Here is a 10,096-nt window from a genome sequence, read left to right on the forward strand (position 1 = left end):
AAATTATGTGCCGCTTTTGGTGGGGTTCTGATGCTACACATAAAGGCATTCATTGGATGAGTTGGGAACGTTTATGCTGGGATAAAAATGTTGGAGGTCTTGCTTTAAGCAACTACGGGAATTCAACATTGCTCTCCTTGGGAAGATTGGGTGGAAACTGATTAAGGAGCCAGAATCCTTAGTGGCACAGTTGCTAAAAGCGAGATATTATGCGAATGTCGATTTTCTTGCAGCACCTTTGGGAGGTAATCCCAGCTATCTTTGGAGAAGTATTCGGGAGAGTCAGGAGCTTATTCAGAGTGGGATGTGCTGGAAAGTTGGATGCGAAAGGAGTATTGCTATATGGTCAAAACCATGGCTTCGTGATGCGATTTACCCATTTATTACTACGGATTTTGACCCTGGTGTTGGAGTCTTTTATTTGCAGGATTTGATGTTAAATGGAAGTTGGAATGAGCAGTTGATACGGAGGATATTTAATGATCAAGATGTATCCTTCATTTTAAGAATACCCATAATCACTGGAGCCGCTGATGAGATCATTTGGAGGTTTGAGATTGATGGGTCGTATTCAGTGAAGACTACCTATAGAGCACTTGTGCAGAAATGGCCATTAATGATCCATGCAGATATGAGGAGGTTGTGGACTCGTTTATGGAAGATTAGAACACCATCGCAGGTAATTAATTTTGCATGGAGAGCTAGCAATAATATTTTGCCAACTCGTGATCTATTGCGAAGGCGTTGTGTGGATGTTCCTTCCATATGTCCTCTGTGTTGCCAATCTGATGAAAATATTTTTCATTTATTGGTTCATTGTCCGTTTTCTAAGCAAGTTTGGAGAGCTTCTTTCCTTGGCTGGTATTCTCCTATGGTTGCCTCTTTCCAAGAGTGGATGGGGAAGATTTTTGCTCTTTTTAATGATAAGGATGTGGCTGTGGCAATGACTGTTTGCTGGCAGATTTGGTCAGCGAGGAATGATATTATATGGTCTCATAAGCACTCCTCACCGATGGCTGTTTGGCATAGAGCCTCGAGTTTTCTGTCTGATTGGTTGAAGGCCGCTACTGGGTCAGGTAGAACACCATCTGCTGTGTCTAAATGGCAAAAACCGGAACTTAATTGGGTCAAATTAAACGTGGATGCAGCTGTTTATACAGGTGGTACTGGTGCTGGTTATGGGGCAGTTTTACGGGATAGTGATGCAATTTTGCTGGGTGTTAAGGTTGGCAAATTTGAGGCCAATTTAAGGCCAATTGAAGCAGAAGCAATGGCCATCAAAGAAGCGTTAAGCTGGTTAAAGGGGAGAGGATGGCATCAAATTGTTGTGGAATCTGACAACTTATCAATAATTAATGCTCTACAGGGAAGTGGGCTTGTGTATGGCTCGATTTTGGGTGATATTATCGTTTCTATTCGGCAGTTATCATCACAATCTGGTTGTGTTTTTAAGTTTAAGCATGTTTATCGCTCGTCAAACGAGTTTGCTCACCGACTAGCTCAAGCATCTCGTTCCTTGTCGAATGTGGGAGATTGGTTTTGTAATTTCCCGTCTTTTGTTTCTTCGTTAATTTGTTTAGATGACTAATAAAATCCAACATTTTCTTTCAAAAAAAAAAAAAAAAAGAACAGCAGCAGGACTAGCATCCTAAAAATACACAATCCCAGTCGTTGTCACTTTAAGTACTTTAAATCCATTTTGAATTCACTAAAAATTAAATCTATAATACCCATATCCACCCGATTAAACCAATAATACTTAGATCCATCCAAATCTGTTTAGAATTGCCCCCATACCACTCTTACCCGTTTATTACCCGTTTATTACGAAATTAATCAATCTATAAAATCTGAATCCGCATAAAATCCGACCCAAACTACAACAAAAAAATATATGAAATATACATTAAAATTCAACTTCAAAACAATAAAATAATTTAACCTATAATATTCTAAAACACAGTACATAGTAACATTAAAATAAAACAAAAGAATTAAACAATAAATAAACAATTCAAAGCAATATCTCAATTATACGATTTCAGAATCAAACATCTATTGAAATTCAAGATAATAACAATAACAAACTAAAAACAATTAAAATATAATAATACTAAAATATAAAAAACTATCATGTAATAAGGAACTAAATCCATATAAATCATAATAAAACGTATCTCAATAAAAAAAATTACTGAATTAAAAAATACATTAAAACAGAACAGCCCAACAAGCCTACAACAGCAACACAGGAATTTTACGTAAACATAATATTATTATGATAAACATAATTCTTCAACTCCAGTTATTCAAGAACCAATCACGAGGATTAACATTCAACATCATCTCCTTCCGCGCAAAAAATATATTATAACTCTGCGCATGAATAAAAATCTGAAAAATAAATAGATAGAAACTTTGATATTATAATAATTTGATAAACTTCCTATCTAAAATTCAATAAATTTAGTAATTACCACTTGAGTTAGCCAACGACCAATTTTGAGAGCACATCAGTCTAGAAAAAATAAAAAAGAAAAAAGAAAAAAGAAAAAAGCAACATTTCACTTAGAGCAAATTCAAAGTAGCAATGTGACTGAAACACTTACATGTTCAACCTATCCAAGTTGGCCCTAATCCCATATTCTCAACAAAAAAATAACAAATAAAAAAATAAACTTCAAAAAAAAAAAAAAAAAAAAAAAATTCAGCCCGTGCAAAATCACAAAATATATATGAATATTCATAATTTTAGCAGCAGAAAATTAAACTTTATTAACAAACCATTCTCAGTATATGACAATTACATGCAAATAATCTCATTCTCACTATCTCTACACAATCTTAATCATTATTAACAATCCAAACTTTGAATTAACAAACCAAACATGTCAAATTTCACTCATATCATTATTAACAATCCAAACTTTGAATTAACAAACCAAACATGTCAAATTTCACTCATATAGCCACGAATTGGCTTATATTCACCATCCTTTCGTCTTTTAATATATACACTTTCAACAAATAAAACATGCAGAAACCCAGAAACTTTGTATGAGTTGGTTGGTGGAAAGGTAGTTTAATTATTACATAGAGGTGCTTAATCATCATAAAAATTTTGTTTTAAATCGAATTGATAATGGGGCGGGTGCTGCAGGTACTCGTCCCAAACCCATTACCCATTTACTATTGGGTACCTATTATCCGATCTCCTGAATCCGAATCCGACTCCGATCTGAACCCGATGCGGGTACTAAAATCACTATTCAGATTCGTCCTGAACCCATTTATACACTATCCAAATCCGCAAAATTTAGGCCAAACCCATTTATACAGTATCCGAATCCACAAAAATTGGGTCGGTTTGGTTCGGATAAACACTGGATCGGATTAAGTTGCCATCCCTACATATAGTTAGATATAGAATTGTTAAGTATATTATTAATATGATTACATTCTCATGACTAATAAACAGAGGTTAAACTTCACGTCAAAATGAAGAAAAAAAAATAAACAGAGGTTAAACTATTGATAGTTCTGCCCATCTCCATCTCCATGGAATTGAATTTGAAACAATAAATCGTCAACTTCAATTGAGATTAGCTACATATTCTGCAATTGCCATGCTCGATGTTAAACCAGGCGACTCAATTCCGAAAAGGTTGACAAGACCGGGCACTCCATGAGCCTCTTCACCCTATGTAAACAAGGTTGCAAGAACACTATTACTAGTGAGTCAAAATTTTATTTACTGATTCATTTTTGGTAATAATGATTAACATAGCTAGTGTCAGAGTTCAGCACTAATCTTTGATCCTATGGATAGGACCTGTAGTTAATTAACCTCATAATCTCATACTCCCGTACATCACTTAATCCATCATCACTGCATACCCCAGAAGTCAAATCAAAGACAATTGCAAGTTTATTGTACATGAAAATATAATGTGAACTTTCAAATATTCACAAGAGCAAATTGCGCAAAAATATGCTACAATGCTCAATAGTTGTTGACAATTAGCAAAACTTTCTAGCTCTTTCAGTAATGACCTTGACCTCACATCCCCAGCTTCGCCTACCACTTGATAGAGAATGCCCAAGGATGTGAAGCAGGTTGGATTAAGAATTTACAGTTAAAAGGAGGGTGCTTACCTGTATTACAAAGTCAACAGGAGATTGTCCAGGACCAGAAATTTTTGGTCGAATCCCTGCATAACCTAGCTCCAGTGAACCATCCTTCAGATTTGGATAGTACTTCCTTATCTCTGGGTAAAAAATTTCTGAACGATTGGCACTGACAGAATAGTCATACCTGAAAACGTCTTACAGAGTTCAGATTTTATAATTAAATGACCACTTATTAACAGATTTTTTATGTCGCATATAAACAATTAAAAGAAATTTCCATCCACATAGTTTACTGTCTATTACATAGCAACACCAGCACGAAATTCATTATTCATAAAGAAATTGCAAGTTTCCAAAAGCTTCACTAGAAATACTTCTTTCAAACCCCAGGTTCTTATTTGAAGAACTTAAGACAAGCAATTGGTGGGTGTATTATGTCTGATAGCAGGCGCCTGCAATATAATGAAATGAAAGCTTCAAAGTTGAAAATTTAACAATACATACAATTACTAGGTCCTATGTGATTTGTGAAACTTGATATGGTTTAACCATTACAAAAGATTTGTTAGAACCCAAACCAAGCCTTGGGATTGAAAAATGACGAAGTAATTCATACAAAATCAGACTCATAAATTGAGGAGAAATTACAAACTAAATGAAGAGAAGAATTAGACAAGTTATGAATTGTATGATTAGAACCTCCCAAGTAGATCTCTATCAATGATTAATAGAATTGATAAGCATAGCTAGAACAACATTTCAATATTACTGTAACACACCTAAACACAAAGCATTTTTTCACACAGAGGTCACTCACACTACAACAGTGATACCACCATCCATATTCATATATCCTTTTCAAAATGTAACATATGAGAAAAAATACATGTAACAGCATAACAGATTTCTTGTTCATGTTTCAGATACACGTTCAGAAGTTGCTCTATGTATTTGGGGTGCTCCCCAACATACAAGAATTTGCTCAGTATTTGCAATAGTGTAAAAGAAATGATTTCAGAAAATCATAATTTTGTTGCAACATTAAAAAATCAAAGAGTAGATTCTTTCTAGATAATATCCCACATATGCTAAGCATTTTTTGCAGAATTAGGCAATAATTCTTTCGAACTTAAAATGAAAAAAGTTATAAATGATGTGGAGATATAACACAGGACAAAAGAAGGATTACTTATCCAGAAAGCTTGATATATCATCCACACCATCAATCCAGTCAACATCTGGGCCAAACTTAACCTGCCCATCCAAATCAAGTGTAACGTGCACTCCAAGGCCTCCATCCTCAGGTATAGGGTATATCAAATGCCTGAAAGGAGGGATGCTGGTATTTGATAGGGTGAAGTAGCAACCACGAGCATAATATGCTGGTGGAATTATATTGCTAGGTAGGCCATTAAATCTCCTTGCAAGGGGCAGGGCACTCAATCCTGCAGAGTTCACGACAAGCTTTGGAATAAGAATAAGCTCTGGGTGCACTTCAAATTTTTCATCCCAGTTTTCGAGACGATTGCTTCCCATGACATGAAGGTGCAGATGATTTCCTTCAAGATGGCCCGCAATGACTGTAGAATTGTAACAGAATGTTGTCCTATGACTTTCAGCTTCTCCCTGGACCCAAATTGGTCAAAAATTACAACTTTGTAACTTATATATGAAAGGAAGAAAAGAGGAAAGTAGCATCATTACCATTAAAGATAGCATAAGAGAATGCACATCAATAATCCCAGAAACAGGAGAGAACAAAGCTTTGAGGCATTGTAATTGAGGTTCCATTTTCATAGCTTCAAAACCCTCCAGCATTCTCAAGCCATCCACTCCATTTTGAGCTGCACGATTCATTAGATGATATAGATTTGGAATCTCTGAAGACCTAGTGGCAACTATGAGTTTCCCTGTTTGCTTGTGTGGAATCCCATGTTTAGAGCAATAGCTGTAGAGTAAATTTCTTCCCCGCACACAAAATAAAGCCTTCAGAGAATTAGGAGGGTAATAGATGCCAGCATGAATGACTTGACTGTTGCGAGAGCTAGTGCTGGTGCCAAAAGTTGGGGCAGAATCCAACACTAGTACCTCTTTGCCCTTAAGTGAAAGCTCTCTGGCCACTGCTACACCCACTACACCAGCTCCTATCACTACACACTCTACTTTCTCCTTTGGCACTTGCAAGGCTTTTAGTCTTAATGTGTTTGAGTTTGAGATTGTGCTTAGTCTTCTTTTCAAATTTCCAGTTGTATGCTTGAGCATCTTATTTCTTCTCAATTGCAGGCTCTGCCCCTTTTACCATATGATTGAGAGGCTAATCATCAAATAAATTATATATATATATATATATATATATAAATATATAGAATGGCGTATGGTATAGATCAACTAGAAGAAGTATGTATAGAAGTATTTGCCCTAAGGAAGAATCCCAGAATTCTGTCTATTTTTTGGGTTTGGGAAAAGCATGTATTTTGAAGAAAGGCAGTCTAATGATATGTTGGGAATCTTTTACGATAATCATCCGTATCTAAAATTTAGAAAAATGAGTAATTGTTGAGTTATATAAGTAATTTAATATGCATTGGCCATAAAAGAATACCAAAGTTAACTCTAGTATAAGAATGAAGAACCAGAATATGTTCTTGGTATACCCTGTGACGACACATACCAAAAGGGACTGAAACTCATTTTCCACCTTAAGACAAAAAAGCTCATCTAAAAATCCGAAAAATCGAACTCAGGGTGTTCCATTACATCCTTATTATAGCTAGAATTATTGTTTCCGTTTGGTGAGAGAGAAAGTTCAAGTAAGGAAGAGAGAGACAGAGACAGAGAGAAAGAGAAATGGAGCATGAAAGAGAATTGTATTACAATCAGTGAATAGATTCTCATTTCTCTACCTTACATAGATAACAACTGACATGACTATATGAACTACATCTAAATTTCCTTATTCTTCCACATAACAATTCTGTTTTGCGTATGTAAGAATCGAACTAAGGCCTCGTGCACATTAGTACCAAATACAGTAGCCTATGTCTCTCTGTTATGTCTTTACAAATTACAGAGGTAGTAACTTCCAAGAAATGGGAATTACACTCTAGAATTTCAGAGTATAGATAACTGATGTGTACTAAATTAGCACCCAATATCATCAAAAATCCCAAAATAGAAAAGATGGTTTTCAATTAAAAGAAAGAAAGAAAGAAAGAAAGAAAACCTTATGCGTCTCGTCCGGAGAGAAAATCTCCTTAACTTGGAATTTCGCATTGGAAGAGAAGCAGAGGTATAGCTCTCACTTACTTGTTCGGCTAATGCAACCGACTGTTGAGGATAAATCTACCGTATGAATATCAAAAATGCCTTCGTGCTCTCTTCTTTCACTTGTGTCTGATGATTGCATTCTTCTTGCTCTCTTCTTTCACCGGCACCCGACCAGAACAACCATCAATCGGGCTCTTGACAACTGACAAAAATAAATGGCTAAATCATATTTTTCACCCTCCCTTCTTAAATTATTCCAATTTCTCACCCTCATTTTAAAATAAATAAAGCTTAATTTAGCTACTGAATTTGTTTAGCAAAATCAAAATTTATATTTTCGATCAATTTAATTCTTGAACTTATTTAAAATAATTAAAAATATCATATTTAATATTTTAGGTTAATTTATTATTTGAACTTGTTTAAAATAATTAAAAAGACAGAATATAATATTTTTGGTTAATTTAGCTACTCATGTTTCGCTGATAGACATTTAAAATTATTGTATTTATAGATATTTAATGTTGGTTATACTTAAAAATCATATTCATTCAAATTTTTATATCATTGCTCACTTTTACTTGTCATGTATAATCGTTTTTATTTTTTAATTTTAAATATTGATTATAATTTATGTCTTATATTATTTAAATTTTTATAATGCTAAAATAATATTTCATATGAGATTAATATTAATATAATTGCTAATTAATAAAAATTGTATATGTACAATTCTCGATATCGCCTAATAAATACATAGCAATACATATAGATATATAGATATAACAATAAAATACTATATATATTTTAAGATTAAAATTTTCAGTTTTTGGTCATCCCATGCACACATATGTCCATTTTATTTATAAATAAATTTTAAAAGTAAATAAATTCAAAATTTGAAAGGCTTAATTATATATATTCTATTTGAAATTTTATTTTTTAAAAAATATATCCAATCAAATTATACAAACATATAGAAAAAAGAATATTATAAAAAAATACTTTTTATTTTTTTATCTCTCTTAAATGAAATATTTAAAATTATAATGAAAACAGAATAAAATATTCAAATAAAATAAATTTGAACAATAATATATAAAATTTTTAAATATCTCGTTATCATATATATTTATTAAAAATAAATTTAAAAAAGATAAAAATTAAAATTTTGAAATACTTAATAATTTATATGTATTTATTTTAAAAATAATTTTAATAAATTATTGTCACGACCCATTATGTTGGCCGGACCGGCACTAGAACCTGAGTAGGCTTATAGTCACTAAAACCCGTGGGGAGCCAAACGCATACCAAATAAATTTCTTGTTTAATAGAAATGTCCTCAAGCCAATATTATAAACAGTCAAGTGTCATAAGTCTTGGGGCTCGCTTGGCCCGTATCATTATATTCAATAATAATTCAATTTTCAAAAGTTCTCTAGGCCCATATTAATATATTATATAATAAAAACTTTAATAAGTAATAGATTAATGATTTTCAAAGAATATATATGATTATCGTAATTGTGAAACAATCTAGGAATTTAAAATTTCAAAATATTTATTGAGGTTTCTTCGAGACGTTTGGTGATCAAGGATAACAAGTTATTGAAAGTCTTGAAACCTGTAATAGCTTATATGAATTCCTACTTCCTTTTTCGATCTTTATGAGCTTGATGAAAACTTTTTTGAAAATCCAGTAAGATAGCTAGGGAAAAAAAAATAGTCAAGTAGTTTCAAGTTTATCGGTTTAGTTCAAAATTCCTAAGTTACTATATTTATTATAATTAATTCTTAAGTATTCTAGTTTCCTCGAAATTACTAAAGTCTTATTTTATATTACTTTACTATGCTACCGAAAATTCGGCAACATTACCCCTAAAAGTCGGATTATCCAACTTGTTTAAAGTCACAAACACATCAACATAATCACATTTCAATCCACAAGAAACCAATGACTAACTCAAAATCCCATCTGCCAATAGCATTACTCATTCATTATAATTAGAAATCCAAGTATTCTACTTTCACTTCACTAATAATTAGTTCAGAACATATTTACCACATCCAATCTCAACCTATCAATACTTATACCATGGGTCCATATATTCTCAAAATAATAACTAACTTGTAATTCAACTAATAGTAGCGAACTTCTTGTTACTAGGTTCATAGTCACGTTTTAAAGTAACTAATTTAAGATTTTATGTAAGTGTAAAACTAAAACTTCTTTTAATCTTAAATCATAATAATAATAAATCCTAATTATTTTATTATGCTACTTAGTTCTAAATTTACACTTAAATGCAACTAAGTTCAAGGTTATTTATGTAGAGAGAGAGAACTAAAACTTCCTCCAACCTGAATTACAACAATAATCAATTCTAATCACTTTAAAATAATAATTGCTTTGTTATCTATCCATGTACATCTTCTAAAAATCATATAACTCGCATTTATTTAAGTTTCTGCAACATTTCGGCTTGGAAGCCTACATATCAAATTTGCATTGATTAATGCTTGTGTTACTAAACAAAGTCAGTTTGCATTTTTAGTTACATAATTAGAATCTATGAATTATACTACACTGTCACGTTCTATTACCTTAACTATGGTTTTATCATCTCTTATTTTAGTTGATTTTCTGCAATTTCAGCTTTGAAATCTAATTACTAACTTGCATCTATTACAAATT

The 10,096-nt window shown here is 32.5% G+C and overlaps 1 protein-coding gene across 3 annotated transcripts; it reads right to left on the reverse strand.

The window, feature by feature from the left end:
* Positions 1-2,889: 2,889 nt before the first annotated feature.
* Positions 2,890-7,625, reverse strand: LOC105637120 (FAD-dependent oxidoreductase family protein). 3 transcript variants are annotated; one of them, XM_020680495.3, is made up of 5 exons: positions 7,355-7,625; positions 5,836-6,445; positions 5,321-5,757; positions 4,156-4,315; positions 2,890-3,407 (listed from the first exon to the last, which is right to left on the reverse strand). In XM_020680495.3, the coding sequence occupies exons 2-5, from the start codon at positions 6,391-6,393 to the stop codon at positions 3,291-3,293; spliced, it is 1,272 nt and encodes a 423-aa protein (XP_020536154.1). In that variant the 5' UTR covers positions 6,394-6,445; positions 7,355-7,625; the 3' UTR covers positions 2,890-3,290. The 3 variants fall into 3 exon arrangements, with proteins under 3 accessions (XP_020536154.1, XP_020536153.1, XP_012075914.1); XM_020680494.3 differs by having other exon boundaries at positions 5,836-6,423; positions 7,355-7,624; XM_012220524.4 differs by having other exon boundaries at positions 3,367-3,700; positions 5,836-6,423; positions 7,355-7,622.
* Positions 7,626-10,096: the final 2,471 nt, after the last annotated feature.

Source organism: Jatropha curcas, chromosome 8, assembly GCF_041381405.1.
Source record: "Jatropha curcas cultivar XTBG-Jc1 chromosome 8, XTBG_Jcur_1.0, whole genome shotgun sequence".
In the NCBI taxonomy this organism is placed as follows: Eukaryota; Viridiplantae; Streptophyta; class Magnoliopsida; order Malpighiales; family Euphorbiaceae; genus Jatropha; species Jatropha curcas.

Excerpts from the sequence above, each read along its gene's own strand:
- LOC105637120 (XM_020680495.3), bottom strand. The coding sequence starts at position 6,393 with ATGCTCAAGCATACAACTGGAAATTTGAAAAGAAGACTAAGCACAATC. Across the intron at positions 5,758-5,835 it reads CTCTTATGCTATCTTTAATG|GGAGAAGCTGAAAGTCATAG; the intron begins GTAATGATGCTA and ends ATTTGGGTCCAG. Across the intron at positions 4,316-5,320 it reads ATATCAAGCTTTCTGGATAA|GTATGACTATTCTGTCAGTG; the intron begins GTAATCCTTCTT and ends AGACGTTTTCAG.